This window comes from Dendrobates tinctorius, unplaced genomic scaffold (genome assembly GCF_039654945.1).
Source record: "Dendrobates tinctorius isolate UK_male_01 unplaced genomic scaffold, ASM3965494v1 ptg000028l, whole genome shotgun sequence".
Lineage (NCBI taxonomy): Eukaryota > Metazoa > Chordata > Amphibia > Anura > Dendrobatidae > Dendrobates > Dendrobates tinctorius.
The window spans coordinates 71,570,362-71,589,186 of NW_027361696.1; the positions used below are offsets into that span (position 1 = coordinate 71,570,362).

At 41.7% G+C, this 18,825-nt stretch overlaps 1 protein-coding gene across 3 annotated transcripts in view; it reads left to right on the forward strand.

Moving 5' to 3' along the window:
* LOC141085533 (neurotrophin-4-like) overlaps positions 1-14,472 on the forward strand; it is a 252,865-nt gene extending 238,393 nt beyond the window's left edge. For 2 of the 3 annotated variants that reach the window (XM_073570962.1, XM_073570963.1), the window contains exon 2: positions 12,783-14,471. In XM_073570962.1, coding sequence (XP_073427063.1) covers positions 12,804-13,511 — 708 coding nt within the window. In that variant the 5' untranslated portion in view covers positions 12,783-12,803 and the 3' untranslated portion in view covers positions 13,512-14,471. Of the gene's footprint in view, positions 1-12,782 lie in introns of all 3 variants that reach the window. The other variant, XM_073570964.1, reaches the window with a different exon arrangement.
* The last annotated feature ends 4,353 nt before the right edge of the window (positions 14,473-18,825 follow it).

Genomic DNA, 18,825 nt, shown 5'->3' on the forward strand with positions numbered 1-18,825 from the left:
TCAAAATTTGCTGTGGTTTTTGATCTGCAGACCAGGCGTACACTTATGATGATTTGTACTTCTCTCTGTTTCGAAGATATCCTGCATTGAGCGTACCATGATATGAAATCAGAAGCCTATAGTGGGCCTCTATAGAAGTGCATAGGTGCCTTTACAGACCCCTTAAAATTGCTCAAAATCATAATACATCTGGATTTTCATAGTCCTGTCATCACTGAAATCAGATAGATAAGCAGAATATTGGTCCACAGTTACAGAAAAGGAACTTATGGTGGGCATCATTGTCTCGATTTGAAGAGCACCTAGAGAAGGGAACTTGCTTTTTCATGCCTAAATGAGTTCAAAGAGCCCTTACGTGCCCCCTGTCAATTATGAAGTTAAGATAAGGATCACGTGTGTGCATTATCATTCTATGTAGGTAATACCCTCCGCAAAGTGCCCCCACTCAAAGGCTTTTAATATTTTTCCACCAATTCTCGCATCATAATAACCCACATTTTGATCATCAGTGATGACTTTTTCAGCATTTCAGGGGCACCCAATATATCTACAGGCGACAGGATCCTGCTTGCTGTAGTTTAAAATGTAAGGAGTAAGCAAATAGTTAACATTCACAAGAAGAGCCATATGAATGACAAAGTGCCATAGTTAGACGGATTGAGCTACGATGGGTACGACAGCTCACTTACACTAAGTCAACCATGCCAGTAAAAACAGCTGGAGGCCAAGCTACAAGAACCTGTCCCCAGGGGCAGCAACTCCATGTCAGCATGCCAACAAGGCAGCAGCTGGGTGGCATGGTGCTTATCAGTTATATCAGCGCTAGAATAGAGACGGGCGGGTTTCGATCTGTTCTTCAGTCCCTATGTGAGGATTAACCTGAGCCTGGGGTGGAATTACAGAAGTCTATTTGATCTGTGCCGGAGGAGCGTGCTCAGGTTCTTGGCCAGGGACCAAGCTGGTGTGGATGAAAGCAATGTGATCCCTTCCGAGTCTCTGTCTATGTGCAAGTGTATATCGGTTTCTTCGTATCGCTAGAGGGAAGATAATTTGAAACATACGTACTGTTTTCACCAAGTCTTCTAGACTCAAGAGATGTCCAGATCAAAAGCATATCCGAAACGTTCCTACATTGCCACACGTGCTTCTTTTTTATGTGCTATAAATATTTCATTGCCTTCCCGCAATGCTCCATGGATCGTGCTCCAGCAGGTAAATGTTATGGCTATAGACAGTACCATGCAGGGCTCAAAACCCTTCAGATGAGCGCAGCTTGTTGAAGACCTTTGCCCAGTAGGTTCTGGTCAACTTCATGGCTTTGAAGATGACTCCTGCCAATTTACACATCACAAATACAAGGCACATGTTGATTAAACCACTAAAAAGGGACCCTGGAAATCAGAACTTATAATCCAAAAGAGATGGGTTGACCTAAAGGTGTATGCACCTATAGGAGGTACCCAGGTTCTGGTTGTACTTGGTTCTGAAAATTTCCGCTGCCTAATGAAAACAAACCAGTACAACAAATTATGAGGTTACAAAATTTGCATTGGGCCAAGGAGCTTCAACTTCAGCCTCTTGAGTTACACCAAAAGGAACAATGTGCTTTTTTATTTTACAATGTACAAGGAAAGCTGCATAAGCTGACCACCCATATACAATATTTGTAGAGTTAAAGGGTTTTAGGCTTTTAAGTTATCCCCTATCCATTGAACAGGGGTTAACATACTGTACGCTGCAGTTCTGACCACTGGGAAAAAAGAGCTCTGAAGAACACGGAGGTTCGGTGGGACCCATATCGAATCTAAGATTGGGGGTCTGCTGAGCACTTTGCTTAGTTATCTATGGCATTCCCGTAGACAATGAATGGAGCTGTGATGCATATGCTCAATCTCCAAAGAAAAATAGTTGAGTCACCTGGGCCTGCTGATGGAGATCCGAAAGAATGGTTGCGGATGCAAAGTCGACTTGATGCAGTTTTATTTTCAAAGCATTTCGAAGTCTTCAGACTTTTTCAACAGGATATAACCTCATACCTGATGAAGAAAATTTAAGCTAGATCCTTATTGTGTGATACACAACTTTACCAGCTGAGCAATTCCCTGCACTTTATTGTCTTTTATCGTCGAATAAGACCCTATTGCGCTTTTTGCTCCTCAGTTTTTTCCTATATGCTCAATCTCGCCTCCAATCTGTAAGAGCTTTGCAAATTCCCGTTCTCTGTATTATTTGAGATCACAGTGGAGAGATGAGTATCTTATCCCCTATCTATGGATAAAGGATAACAGATAACTTGAAAATTTAGCAAAAAATCTTTAACAACCACATATTGGAATATTAATATAAGTTGATGTGTGGGTTACAGTAATAATCATATTATACGTCTATCTTTGGCAAAAACCAAATCCCCAAAATAATATAGAGTGGGTACTGAAAGTATTCAGACCCTTTTAAATTTTTCACTGTTTGTTTCATTACAGCCATTTGGTAAATTCAAAAAAGTTCTTTTTTTCTCATTAAATGTACACTCTGCACCCCATCTTGACTGAAAAAAAAACAGAAATGTAGAAATTTTTGCAAATTTGCTAAAAAAGAAAAACTAAAATATCACATGGTCATAAGTATTCAGACCCTTTGCTCAGTATTGAGTAGAAGCACCCTTTGAGCTAGTACAGCCATGAGTCTTCTTGGAAATGATGCAACAAGTTTTTCACACCTGGATTTGATGATCCTCTTCCATTCTTCTTTGCAGATCCTCTCCAGTTCCTCCAGTTCCATCAGGATGGATGGTGAACATTGGTGGACAGACATTTTCAGGTCTCTCATGAAATGCTCAATTGGCTTGAGGTCAGGGCTCTGGCTGGGTCAGTCAAGAATGGTCACAGAGTTGTTCTGAAGCCACTCCTTTGTTATTTTAGCCGTGTGCTTAGGGTTGCTGTCTTGTTGGAAGGTGAACCTTTGGCCAAGTCTGAGGTCCAGAGCACTCTGGAACAGGTTTTCATCCAGGATATCTCTGTACTTGGCAGCATTAATATTTCTTTCAATTGCAACCAGTCGTCCTGTCTCAGGAGATGAAAAACACCCCCATAGCATGATGCTGCCACCACCATGTTTCACTGTTGGGATTGTATTGGGCATGTGATGAGCAGTGCCTGGTTTTCTCCACACATAACGTTTAGAATTATCACCAAAAAGTTCTATCTTCATCTCATCAGACCAGAGAAACTTATTTGTCATAGTCTGGTAGTCCTTCATGTGTTTTTTAGCAAACTCTATGCGGGCTTTCATATGTCTGGCACTGCGGAGAGGCTTCCGCTTTGCCACTCTGCCATAAAGCCCCATCTTGTGGAGGGTTGCAGTGATAGTTGACTTTGTGGAACTTTTTCCCATCTCCCTAGTGCATTTGTGGAGCTCAGCCACAGTGATCACAAGGCTCTTCTCCCACAATTGCTCAGTTTGACTGGACGGTCAGGTCTAGGAAGACTTCTGGTGGTCCCAAACTTCCTCCATTTAAGGATTATGGAGGCCACTGTGCTCTTAGGAACCTTGTGTACTGCAAAAATTATTTTGTAGCCTTGGCCAGATCTGTGCCTTGCCATAATTCTGTCTCTGAGTTCCTTGGCCAGTTGCTTTGACCTCATGATTCTCATTTGGTCTGACATGCCCTGTGAGCTGTGAGGTCTTATATAGATAGGTCTGTGCCTTTGCAAATCAAGTCCTATCAGTTTCATTAAACACAGCTGGACTCCAATGAAGGAGTAGAACCATCTCAAGGAGGATCACAAGGAAATGGACAGCATGTGACTTAAATATGAGTGTCTGAGCAAAGGGTCTGAATACTTATGACCATTTGATATTTCAGTTTTTCTTTTTTAATAAATTTGCAAAAATATCTACTTTTCTGTTTTTTTGTTAGTCAAGATAGAGTGCCGAGTGTACGTTAATGAGAAAAAAAATGATTTTTTTTAAATTTACCAAATGGCTACAGTGAAACAAAGCGTGAAAAATGTAAAGGGGTCTGAAAACTTTTCATACCCACTGAATTATCTTGGCGTTTTCTTCCATAATTTCCTTTGACAGTGGTAATGAATTTCTCTGGAATTCATTTAACTATTATGAACATACATAGCATTTTTACATTTACACTTGTCACGATTTTTATTGAGGACATAAATGTGTAATTTTAGAGAGGCATATTTTGCTATTAACCCTATTGTCTTGTTCTATATAATAATATTTTCACCTCTACTTCCGGTCTTTGGTGAAAGACTGAAGCGTTGACGTCACGACTAGAGCACCAGTGAGTGTGTTGCAGCCAATATCTGGGTGGCTTTGCAGATTTTATTGTTTTTAAGGTACCAAGAATTTGATGGAAAAGGGGAAACGCCTTTAAAATGTGTAATTACCTACAACAACTAACAACTAACAACCTTTTACTATTCTGGTGGCACTTTTATGAGCCTAAATAATTGTATCTGTTGATTTACTATTGTTTATCACATGTCAGGTTCTTATTAAAGGAAAGTTAGAGAAAGTATAATCTGGCACATCGAAAAGCTGGAGAATGTAGGTGTGGTGGGGAAAAGAGATGAGCTGAGGATGGGGTGAGCAGGAGTATAGATGATGTAGGTAAGGACTGAGCAGTTACATAGAGGAGCAGAAAAAGGGAAGGTCTAACAAATAGAAAGGGAAGGACTGGTGAGGGATAAACAGGACCAGGAGTGAACAAGCGCATAGATAAGCAGGACAAGGAGTGGGCGAGCACATAGATAAGCAGCACAAGGAGTGGGTGAGCACATAGATAAGCAGGACAAGGAGTGGGCGAGCAAATATATAAGCAGGACAAGTAGTGGGTGAGCACATAGATGAGCAGGGGATGGAGCAAGCGGGCGGTCACATAGATGAGTAAAGGAAAAAGCAAGGGGGTGCACATATAGATGAAGAGAGGAAGGAGAGAGCAGGCGGGCACATAGATGAGTGGGGGAAGGAGTGTGGGAGAGCACATAGCTGAGAAGAGGAAGCAGTGTGTGGGCGGGCACATAGATGAGTACAGGAAGGAGCGAGCGGACGGGCACATAGATGAGCAGAGAAAAGAATGAGCAGGCTGGCACATAAATGAGCATAAAAAGGGGGCTGTGTGGAACTCCTCTCAGGATGTACAAATAGGGTTTCTCTCCAATAATAAAAAAGAGAATACGGCACTCCAAAAAAGTTGATGCGAAGATAATACATTTTTTATTGAGTAATATATCCATTATTCGACGTTTCGGCCTTTGTTGGCCTTCTTCAGAACAAGAAACTGCTCAGTGTGGATAAAAGAGTTTATGGAAGCAGGAAGATAGGCCTTGTAACATAAGAAGTGCCAATCAGTTGGAGAGGAGTTTGGAGCCTTATCAATTCCATTTCAAATTGTTTGTAAGAATGATCCAGCCATTAATATATGAGACTAAATTGTCAGATCAGTGACTTAGATTAAAAAAAAAAGTGTTTGCAAATTGGCGGCTAATTGACCGTAATTGGACATTCATGTTATACATTTCTACTTTCAGACAATAAAAGCCGGAAAAAAAAATTAATTTGACAGTTCACTTTTTTCACCTTTCAGTTATTGCAACTTTTGATCCCATGTGTATGGCTTGCTTAAAAACAGAGGTGATATATAGGGCCAGGTCAGAAGCTCCATTGCTTGAAAAGCCCTTCTTCCACGATTTATAAATGGCGCATGGTTGTTAAGGTGGAGGGTGTGTTCGAAAATTTTGCATTGGATCTCAAGAGCTTTGAGTTGCATCTCTGCCGTGTTAGTTTACAACTAAAGAGAAGTTCTGAGGTTTCCAACCATTGCAGCCATAAGGTGGTCGGGATGTATCTCTCCAAGACTAGGTGCACAGATAAGATCAGGAAAGGTGGAAGCAAAATATTACTATCGCTACTTGGCATATGGCCATAAAGGGAGTTTTTCAGAAATCCTCCCTTCCCACTTCTCTACCTTTCTCCATCTGTATCTCAGGATTAACCAGCTTACTGATATATACTATAGCGCTGCATAGCAGGTCAAGACCCAGCAATTCCAGTCAAGTATGGATTTGACTTAATTGTCATGTAAATTAACCAACTATGTCAAGAAGAAATCTGAGGAGCAGTTCTCCCCCCTTCTCTGAAGTTCCGCTCCTGCGAATTTTGACAACAGAACTTGCTAAATGTCGGCTTTCACATCCAAAATGCTAGAAAATTGTAACTATTAAAGTTTTACAATTTACTGCTTACGAGAAGAGACTCAGGTGGACAACTAGACCACAAAATGGAGAAGATTGCAGGGATGTGTCTGTGTGGAAATTGCTATAATCTTCTAATGTTATTTTTTAGGGGAAGAATTTAATAAATAATCTTAAAAACGGGATTGTATGTCTTGTTTGCGGCACAGTTTAGCATAATCTACTGATCGCTGATTCTAAAGTGTTTCAATTGTATTCCAAAAAGTCCAGAAGAATTTCTGCCGACATTTTCATGATATATGTAGAAGGCTAGGTTCACACCTCGGTTGCAAGTTCCCTCATATTCAATGCAAGAGAAAAAATTTTCTTCTATTAAAATGGCGGACACCTTAATAGGAACCAAACTGCCCCTGTTATTGCCAGATGCCAGACATATAAATTACTTACAGAAGTTCCACTTTTCTGTTCCTGTAATGGAACTCGCCTAAATTGTTGAGGAACGTTTGTAAATACTTCAAGATCCAGCAGGATAGTCTCGAATTTGGGGATTAATCCCTGGAGGAAGGTATGTCTCTGTGACGTGGCTCAGGGCGGTAGGTGTGGGCGGGGTTCTCGTCTTCCATGCCCCAGTACGCTAAAAGAAAACGGAGTCTTGTGTTGGGGTATGTATGTTACCGTAATGGACACCTCCCAGCTCAGATCCACCACTCATTGTACGGCTCTTGTTCCCAGCAACCTCACGGAAGGGAAACCACACCAGTCCATAAAAACATAATACTTTTTACTTACAGTTTGACATGAACACAAAGGACATCAGGAGATGCAATTGTCTTTTCCTTTGTTACAATATAGCGACATATTTCCAGTAAACATATTCAGCGGCACAGTTAATACAGATTGGAGACATTGATCCTTTCATATAAAGTGACACTTTAAGCTGAGCTTTTAGCAGGTGATCACTATCCTAAAGCCCCCTTTTGGGAAACACACAATGATGCACCTGTGGCTGTCACCCTGCTGAGTGTGCCCCAACCTTGCTGACTGTGCCTCTCTCAGATCCACAGATTCCAAGGTTTGACCGACACTTCTCCATTCCCTAGAGACCCTTAGGGACACTAATAAAGTTCCTGGCTGCACATTTCCGCCAACTCGCCTGTTGGATAGAATTCTGCTTCCAATGATGGGGTTTAACTTAAACGGCTTTTCACTGCTTTCTCCTGTCTTTGTCACACCACACACACCCAGTGATGATCACCTAATTTCTAAAGGTGTCCTTTTCTTCTCTCTTCCAATTTCTTAGCTAACTATTTTAACCCTGCAACTAACCCATAGATTCTCAATCCGCCTCCTCACTGTGGGCCGGCCCTACAGTTAACCCTGTCACACCTAACAGAAACAGCAGTCTACAGGAGAATAATAGTAAAATACAATGCTTTTCACACACATAAAATAATTGGGAGTTGTCAGAGAGGTCCAACGACATCCTCCCCGCCGTCACATCGCAACATTAACCATATCTGTGTCTTCAGGACTCCAACACAGTTGAATATAATGGTGGAGCAGGGAGTTCTCAGATCCTTGCTCCACCACTCTGGGTAGAGAAGGACTTTCAGGTCACTTGACTGAACGGCAGAAACCAACTAAATAGCAAAAGAGCAAAGATGTGACAGGACACACAAGCAAGTTGGATGCTTGAGTGGGGGCTACTTTGAGGAAACTGTGGGGTGCATTATACCCTATGAGGAATGACAGAGTAGAGGTATCATAATGTGTGGTGGACTGGGAGGAATTAAAATCTGTAGGAGCCGGGGGTATGATACTACTAGGAGGGACCTTGGGGGTATCATACCTTGTGTAGGCATATGTGAACATCATACTGTGTATCAGACCACTGGGGGCATCATACTGTGTTGGGGGGATCTGTAGTCTTCACTGTGATAGGAGACTGGCCATCATACTGTGTGTTGGGCATTGTATTATGGGGCATCATACTGTGTGAGGGGAACATACTGAGTGCAAACACTAATGGGCTTTACAAGGAGTCATTTTTTCTGTAAGGTCACATATAAAGAACTGGAAGAGGTTAGGGAAGTGGCTTAGTGTGAAAAATAAAATTGCTGTGGCTCACGTAGCAGTAACAGTATGTGTCCCTCTTCTCCTATCTTCCCAATTTGGGAGACGCTGCTGTTGTCGGAGCCAGTCAAAGGTTTATAGACAGACACATTCCCTAACTCCTTAGTTGAGGCTCTGAAATCTGTCCTGCACCTCTATTCTATTCTAGAAGATTTGTTTTTCACTACTAAGTTTATAGTATAAAGACTATACTGCAGCTGTTGAAAACTTGGATACATCTCATAATCCAAGGTGACTTGCAGTTTGAAAATTACAATATGCATTAAAGATGCATGGGTAAAGGCTGTGATCTGCAAGTCCTTTACTCCACTCCCTTACAAAGTTACAATAAGGCTTGAAACAATGAATGTGACACGCTATCATGTGTTGATACTATACAGTCATGGCCAAAAGTATTGACACCCCTGCAATTCTGTCAGATAATATTCAGTTTCTTCCTGAAAATGATTGCAAACACAAATTCTTTGGTATTATTATCTTCATTTAATTTGTCTTAAATGAAAAAACACAAAAGAGAATGAAGCAAAAAGCAAAACATTGATCATTTCACACAAAACTCCAAAAATGGGCCGGACAAAAGTATTGGCACCCTTAGCCTAATACTTGGTTGCACAACCTTTAGCCAAAATAACTGCGACCAACTGCTTCCGGTAACCATCAATGAGTTTCTTACAATGCTCTGCTGGAATTTTAGACCATTCTTCTTTGGCAAACTACTCCAGGTCCCTGATATTTGAAGGGTGCCTTCTCCAAACTGCCATTTTTAGATCTCTCCACAGGTGTTCTATGGGATTCAGGTCTGGACTCATTGCTGGCCACCTTAGAAGTCTCCAGTGCTTTCTCTCAAACCATTTTCTAGTGCTTTTTGAAGTGTGTTTTGGGTTATTGTCCTGCTGGAAGACCCATGACCTCTGAGGTAGACCCAGCTTTCTCACACTGGGCCCTATATTATGCTGCAAAATTTGTTGGTAGTCTTCTGACTTCATATGCCAAGCACACGGTCAAGCAGTCCAGTGCCAGAGGCAGCAAAGCAACCCCAAAACATCAGGGAACCTCCGCCATGTTTGACTGTAGGGACCGTGTACTTTTCTTTGAATGCCTCTTTTTTCTCCTGTAAACTCTATGTTGATGCTTTTGCCCTAAAAGCTCTACTTTTGTCTCATCTGACCAGAGAACATTCTTCCAAAATGTTTTAGGCTTTTTCAGGTAAGTTTTGGCAAACTCCAGCCTGGCTTTTTTATGTCTCGGGGAAAGAAGTGGAGTCTTCCTGGGTCTCCTACCATACAGTCCCTTTTCATTCAGATGCTGACGGATAGTACGGGTTGACACCGTTGTACCCTCGGACTGCAGGGCAGCTTGAACTTGTTTGGATGTTAGTGGAGGTTCTTTATCCAACATCTGCACAATCTTGCATTGAAATCTCTTGTCAATTTTTCTTTTCCGGCCACATCTAGAGAGGTTAGCCACAGTGCCATGGGCTTTAAACTTCTTGGTGACACTGCGCACGGTAGACACAGGAACATTCAGGTCTTTGGAGATGGACTTGTAGCCTTGATATTGCTCATGCTTCCTCACAATTTGGTTTCTCAAGTCCTCAGACAGTTCTTTGGTCTTCTTTCTTTTCTCCATGCTCAATGTGGTACACACAAGGACACAGGACAGAGGTTGAGTCAACTTTAATCCATGTCAACTGGCTGCAAGTGTGATTTAGTTATTGCCAACACCTGTTAGGTGCCACAGGTAAGTTATAGGTGCTGTTAATTACACAAATTAGAGAAGCATCACATGATTTTTCGAACAGTGCCAATACTTTTGTCCACCCTCTTTGTTATGTTTGGTGTGGAATTATATCCAATTTGGCTTTAGGACAATTATTTTTGTGTTTTTTCATTTAAGACAAATTAAATGAAGATAATAATACCAAAAAATTTGTGTTTGCAATCATTTTCAGGAAGAAACTGAGTATTATCTGACAGAATTGCAGGGGTGTCAATACTTTTGGCCATGACTGTATCTTATAATTTAAGCGATCACACCAGAGTTCAGACACTGCCTGTGTGTAGAGTAGGATCTGGTGAACCATTGTGCCAGTGGTGTCACCATTCCTGATGACACCTGGATGCCTGCCTGAAGGAAGAAGAGTTGTCAGAGGAGCTAGTGTTGGTGCCCTGTGACTGACTTGATGGAGAACGTTGTGCAAGAAGCCCTGCGTCTGGGAGACTCTAGTAAGAGTTAATGGGTTATCATATGTAGGATGCTGCGATGCTGCAAAGTAAAAGGGTGCAAAAGGTACCCAGGGCAAATGAATGCCAAAGTATGACAAATTAAGTGGTGTGCTCTGGGCTACACTTAAATTATTACTCTTAAATTAATATGGATGGTATCCCCATGCAGATTGCTTAGCAGCTGATTACTGTCCAGAAGGTGCTAGGGCATCCTTGGAAAAGGGGCTGAGGCTGCCCATTAACTCATTGTTTCTATTGGATATGTTGTGGTAGAGTCATCTAGCATGAACCCGGCACATGGGTTCTGGAAAGAGTCACCTTGGAATAAACTGCAACTGTTGTCCTGTTAACGAGACTGTGTCCCCAAGTATAAATGCAGTGGACAAGAATTTAACCTCTTTAGGGACTCTACCCATTAAGCTTGTACCACTTAATGTGACCCCAAATACTAGCTCAGTGCCTCCTAGTAAGAAAAGTCTAAAGTTTTCTCGATTGGCATCAAAAAGTTTATGCGACATTTAAGCAGACTTTAAGTTATTGTGAAATTGGATGAGGATGCAGAAAACTATTTAACCACTAATAATGAGCTGTTCAGGCTTCTTTGGTGACGTGTGCTAAGATATTTTTCTCTGAAAACAAATTTTCTATGTCAGAATACCTACAAATATGGCCGTCCTTACTTTTCCTCTTGGCTCCATATCGGGAGACATGGTTCAAGAAAACCACCTTTGAAAAAGAAAGCATTAGTTTGCGTTACTCTGTTGGTAGATGTTGATGCCCAAAAGCTCAGCGTAGATCAAACTAGGAGACCGCTGCAGCCCCTACCGATTGCCAGAATGTACGACTTGAGTCCTGTTCCTTTGAAGTGGAGCGGCGGTCATGTATGTACGCTACCACCCTTTCCAGTCTCTAGAAGGGCTGGAGATTACCAAGTACATCTCTGGTAATCTTATGGAGACTGAATGGAATGGCTGCACACACGCGATACAGCCGCTCCATTCAAGTCCAACTTTATGGAAATTGATAAGATTTCAGTGGTAGGAACTTCACTAATACATATAGTTATCACTTGTGGATAGGTGATAACTTGTAGTAACTGGAGTACCCCTTTAACCATTGGGTCTAGAGAGCCACCTGTACAGTTGCTCATCATATAAATAATTCATTTCCTCCTGGCATTGAGGCTCTTCATGTCCTTTGAGATATACCGTGGCTCCAATTCATACCATAAAACACAGTTATTGACTTTTCTTGTGTTACTTCTTTGTTGCATTCTTCAGATGTTTTTTGAAAAGAAACCTTCGATGAATTTTACAAAAACATTTGTGACATTACTATGGTTGATGTGGTTATACAGGTACTCACCTGATCTCAAAGTATAGGAGTAGGGCAGTTAGACCGAAAATAAAATCTGGAAATTAAAACTGACAACAAAGGACCAGGCAAACCTAGAGAGATGTGAGGACCCACTTAGGTTGGCTTTTGGCAGTAGTGAGTTCGATAAGGTTCCGCCATAATTTTTTTTGCCTAAGGGCCATAAATACAGTACTTGGATTTAGGTTGAAGGGAATAGTAACATTACATGCAGCCATTCAAAAGAATAGATGCACCTGGTCCAGAAGAGAGGCCACCTGTACTTAGAAGCTCTACATCTGTATAGAGTGAGATCTCATGTCTCACAGTAAGGAACCCTCCCACCATTTAGGATACCTACAATGATAGGTGGCTAAACTATCCAATCTTAAGGCCAGTTAGTCAACAGTGAAAGAGGAAATTAGGCACATCAGATTTTCACGGAGACTGGCAACTCGTTTCTTGACCTAAGCTCAACAGCCTCATATACGTTGAGGATTCTTTTGAATTCGGGTCAGGAAACTCGTGTCTGACACACAACATGGTCCATACTCTAACCAAGTCAGATGTATGAAACCAGCCTTACGGAAAGTGGTGTTTGGATGTTTTGTTAGTTGTGTGATATTGTACTAGTAATAATGATCTTGGTTTTAGATTTCTAGAAACCAAATTAATACTGAATAGTGTAATTTTACTATGTTTTGGATGTTCATTTTTCTAAATTCTTCCATTAACTATATAAGTAATGGATGACTTGTGATATCACAATATAAGTTTAGTAATATATGAGTAGTATTTTGTATAATTATATGTATATGAAGACAATTATGTAACAGTATTCTCTATTCTCTTTTTACAGTTGTTTGAGGTGGATTAAGTAATGCTCCTCCGCCTTTATGTCATGGTGATCTCATACCTTTGTGCCATCAAAGCTGCCCCCTTCCAAAACCAGACTACTGACTGGGATTATGGTCCTAGGAATTCCTCCAACGCCACGGACCATCTGCAGAAATTCTTTAATTTCACTGAAGGACTTCACGATGGCTTCTACCCGGACTTGACAACTACATATCCTGACATGGCTGGCAAAGAGTGGAACCATTATTCCCCAAGAGTGGCCCTCACTAGACAGGAACCCTCCGGCCCTCCACTTTTGTTTTTGGCAGAAGAGTTGCTATCACATTCAGAACCGGCTAACAGAACTTCTCGGGTGAAACGGGCACAGGGGTCAGATGCAATCAATCCTTCTCGGAGAGGAGAACTTTCTGTGTGTGATTCGAAGCATGAATGGGTGACTGATAAGCGCTCGGCTATCGATATGCATGGCAAAACGGTCACTATCCTATCGGAAATTCAGACTCTCACAGGACCCCTAAAGCAATACTTTTTTGAGACCAAGTGTAATCCTCAAGGAGGCACCACCAATGGGTGTCGTGGGGTGGATAAAAGACAATGGTTATCAGAATGCAAACAAAAGCAGTCCTATGTAAGAGCGTTGACCATGGATGAAAAGCTTGTGGGTTGGCGCTGGATCCGGATTGATACAGCATGTGTTTGCACCCTGTTGAGCAGAAGAGGAAGGACGTAAAGTTGGAGAGGACAGGGGGTTCTCCTCTCCGTGGTTCACTGTGGTTAGGGAAAGCGAATGGAGATCCTGTTGTTTTCCTTAAGCTGTTTACAATATGGCATAAATGGCCGACATCACACATTCCTGGAGTCATGCCACAAACATACTACATTTGGGGGATGGAAGAGTCGTGAACCAACAGCTGTCATTAGGAGTGGTTTATCTTTACCATGTTGGGAAAGAGCACAAAACTGGATGCAAAGCGACACCATATGGATCTCAGTCCACGTGGGGCGAGACAAAAAAGTTGTCACCTCTTAGTGCTTTCTAAATGTAGTGCCTTTTCGTCCCGAATTTGCATAGTAAACAACTAAACTGAATTTTGGAGATGACCAGTGGACACTCTATGCGTTCCCTTTATGCCTACACTAAGTAGACATTAAACAGATGATGCAAAATTGGCCGATGTTGAAAAAAAATGTATTTGGATTTGATGAATAATTTTGTAGAAATGGTGAATGTGTGTTAATTTTTTTTTTTGTCCACCGCTACCCAGCGGGTGACATTGTAAGCTATTATAAATTGGTTATTCTATTTGTAAATTTTATATATCTATAAATATATATTTGTGTATATATATTGCGAAATATAACTTATTGTCATTTCCTTTTTATGGACCGCATGTTACAACCTTGTCTTTCTGTTTTTTTTCCCCATCATGATTTATTTTTTTTACCCAATATTTATTACCCTATTCCTCACTATTATATCAATCCCCCCACAATAGAAGTCTTGTTTTTATTTCTTTTTACTACTAATAATTTATGTCCACTACCAGAAGCCTCGGGTGTATTAGTGATATGATTTACTGTCATGAACATATATTTTGATATATTTTCTCCCGCTGAAAGACATCTCTACTGGGGGCTTATCTTTAAAGAACAGAAGGATCAGCAGTCCAAAATTGGACATGCCGAATATATATCTTCTTTGAAAATTATCCGTCAAGGTCCCATGCAAAGTGTCGGCTGAACCGATAAATATTGGTAGGATTGGCCCATGTTGGTCTAATGTGTATGGTTTTCCTTCACACCTCTCAGAGCTTAAAATTAAATTGCGAATGTCCTGGAGATGAAAGAGGTAGTGTTGTGGGACCCTTGCCATGTAAATTTTCTTTACAGTATGTGCACGTGGTGTCTTATAGATGGCGTTGCACCCGCTGAATTTAGCCAAAGGGAGAGGTTTCTCCTCAAGCATCTTTTTTGGTGTCTACTATTGATGAGCGTACGAGCTCGAATAAGGTGATATATGAGCACGCTTGAGTGCTAACCGAGTGTCTTCGGCGTGCTCGAAGTCTATGTTCGATTCCTCACGGCTGTTCGACAGCCTCAACACACGGAGGGATTGCTTGTTTGTTAGGCCAGACATGCAGCCACTGGGACTCGAACATATTTTTTGAGCACTCCGGAGACACTTGGATAGCACTCGGGCATGCTCAGATAACACTTTATTCAGCACTTCCGCTCATCACTAGTGTCTACTTGATCGTTTTTGCAGCATCTTTTTTTTAAACTATATATAAGTTTTTTTGCCGGAAAACCAAACTATCTGCAGGTGGTAAAAAAAAATCTATTTTTGACTCATTGACCCCTGCAGGGCCATTATTAGGATGACCGCAGCGTTTCCTCCCTATCCAATGTAGATTTACGACCCACTAAAAAGCCCTTAGCATCTCAGTTTGTAGAGCAACATGGTGGGTGAAACTTGTAAGCTTTGATCAGTAAGAAAAATGGGTAAATTACCAATATGTCTCCCAGTAGGAGTCTACCCTTTGTACAAAATCTGTATGCTATGTGCACCTACCCGGTGTTACATGACTGCAGAAAAATGATATCATGGACACCAAAAGTACAATTTTCAATAAGTTAATATTCTAAAAATTTTGTAATTGGTTATTATAATTTATCAATTAACCACAACTTGAGTTGAGCAAAAAGTTTGCTCTGTCCTTATCTGTCATCCAGTCCTCTGTAGCAGCTGGACCAAGGCATCCTTTATTTCTGCAGCCAGCATCGTGGGCGCTGTGATGTCATGACATTGCAGGATACCTAGATTCTAGGCTTTGTGTGATTTCATTATGTGCATCGTGTAGCAGAGCCTTGTTAGCGCTAGAAGAGCCAAGGGTGATGGTTGCAGAATTGAAGACTGCGCTGAACCTTCTGTCAAGGAGGATTGAACTGGATACCATAGCGGAACAGTGTGAATCTTTTTGCTCAGCTCTACTCAACACACATATATATATATATATATATATGTATTATGCATGGATTTACAAAACATAGCCCCTGACATTTTTCTGTGTTATCTGGAACCTGTAGTTCTTCAGCTGTTGCAAAAATACTACTCCTAGCATGCCCAGACTACGACCCCCCACACACATTCCAGCAGGCAGGGTGCAACTGGACACTATTCCTCATAAACACCTAATAGCAAGGTTTTGACGCCCCCTTGTGGATTAAAGTCTACATTTCCTGAAATGCAAAAATATATCCCATGATAACTAGAAGGTTTATAGGGCTTTTTGCACACTGTGTCTGCAGTGTACGGTTTCCGTGTGAGCCATGAATGCTCCCAGGCTGGTACAAGTTTATGATTTTTTGCTGTATGGAATAACGCAGCAGACTCCTCAATCCATAGAGACATCAAATAAATACCATGGGGTGTACAATTTTCTACAATGAAAGCCTGTGCGTGATTAATAGAGGTGCTCACCTCGGACGTAGTGTGGATGGAGCCTAAGTCGAGGGGCTCTCTGGTAATCACCTATCCTGTGGGTCAGTGGTTGATTGGTGGGAACCTGCACTGGTCCATAGAATGGGACACTTGTATCTCTGTAAGGGTAGGGTTACACCATCGTTTTCTCCAAATCTGAAAAAACAGTTTGATTATTCTGATTAGAGTGGAATCCGTTTTTCATGGACATGGAGAGAGAAAAAAAAGTTTCTTCACTTTCTCCAATCTGTCAGTCCGTGAATATTGGACCGCATACGGATGCCGTCTGATTTTTTTCATGGACCCATTGACTTGCAGTCACGATTTTGATGAAAATGAGTCATAGCTACGATTTTATCTGCTGACCACTCGCTTCAGGGGAAAAAGAAGATAATCGGACATGTGCACAGCCTTCTAGAAAATTATAGGTTCCATCCTTTCTATCCCTGAAAACTACGGATAACACTCGTCCAAGAAAATTGGTTTTGTGCACGAGGCCTTAGAATGGAGCAACAGTGCACATTCTCGACCACCACTCCATTCATCCCTTATGGGGCTGCCAAACGCTACACTCAGCTTTTCCTATCAGATCCATAGAGAATGAATGAAACTGCTGTCAGGTTTCCGACTTACAGCTCCACTAAGAAACTGGACCCCCACAGATCAGTAAGTTATCACCTGTGGAAATAGGTGACAACTTGTTTTAAATGGACAACCCCTTTAAAATGAAGTGCTGATCTGATGTCACTATTAAAAAGTTTAAAAAAAAAAAAAAAATTCAAGCAATCCCCTATTCTTTGGATAGAGGATACTCTGCTGATTGCTGGGGGTCCAACCTTTAGGTGATCCTGAGAATGGGTCTCTGGAGCTTTGTCCTGAACTGACTTGAGGTGCGCATGTTCGGCCTCCGCTCCATTCACTGTCTATGGGACAGCAGAAGTTGACACTCAGCTACTACCATCACTCCCATAGACAATGAATGGAGCGGAGGTGCCCATGCTCAGCCTTTACTCCATTCATTGTCTATTGGAAAGCAAAGTATGACACTCAGCTATTACCATCAGTCCCATAGACAATGGAAAGGACGTGCGCATACTCAGCCTTTATTCCATTCATTGTCTATAGGACAGCAGAGTATGGTGCTCAGCTATTACCATCAGTCCCATAGACAATTAATGGAGAGGACGTGCGCGTGCTCGACCTTTATTCCATTCATTGTCTATAGGAAAGCAGAGTATGGTACTCAGCTATTTCTATCAGTCCTATAGACAATTAGTAGAGTGGAGGTGCCCATGCTCGGCCTTTACTTTATTCATTGTCTATGGAAAAGCAGAGTATGGCGCTCAGCTATTACCATCAGTCCCATAGACAATAAATGGAGAGGATGTGAGCATGTTCAGCCTTTACTCCATTCATTGTCTAAGGGACAGCAGAGTATGGTGCTCAGCTATTACCAACAGTCATATTTGCAATAAATGGAGCAGAGGTGCGCATGCTCGGCCTTTACTCCTTTCATTGTCTATGGGAAAGCAGAGTATGGCACTTAGCTATTACCAACAGTCCCATAGACAATTAATGGAGAGGACGTGAGCATGTTCGGGCTTTATTTCTTTCATTGTCTATGGGACAGAAGAGTATGGTACTCAGCTATTTCTATCAGTCCCATAGACAATTAGTGGAGCGGAGGTGCGCATGTTTGGCCTTTACTCCATTCATTGTCTATGGGAAATCAGAGTATGGTGCTCAGCTATTACCATCAGTCCCATAGACAATTAATTGAGCGGAGTTGCCCATGCTCGGCCTTTACTCCATTCATTGTTTATGGGAAAGCAGAGTATGATGCTCAGCTATTACCATCAGTCCCATAGACAATGGAGTGGAGGAAGCACATGCACACATTTGCTCCATTCAGGATACGCTGTAGAGCCCCAATTTACATAATATTGGAAAAAACGACACAAATACAACCCAAAAATGTCATATTTTAAAAAAAAATTATACAGGGCAAAAAAAAGCTGACTTGTTGCCCTTAGCTAGCAATCAGATTGCTGCTTTCATTTTCTGTAGGGCCTCTGAAATGTAAGGGTATGTGCACACGTTGTGGATTCTACTGCGGATCCACAGCAGATTCTGCTGCTTTGTACAGTAATGTCAGTAAGTCAATGAAATTTGAAAAACGCTGTGCACATGCTGTGGATTTATCCTCATGGATTAGCTGCAGATTGAAATCCGCAGCATGTCAATTCTTTGTGCGAAATCCACAGCGGTTTGACACCTGCTCCATTATAGAAATCCGCAGGTGTCAAAACGCGGGGGAAAGCCGCACAAATTCTGCACAAAATCTGCAGTTAAATCCGCAGGTACAATGCAGGTCATTTTACCTGTGGATGTAGCCAAATCCGCACAGAAAAATCCACCGGACAATCTGCACCGTGTGCACATACACTAAGAGCTGAATGCTAATTGGTTGGTAAGGGCGCCTGCTGCCCCTTCACCTTGTATTCATCCTTAATTATCTCACTGTCTTATAATACACCGCACGCCATGTTTTCTCATCTTTTCT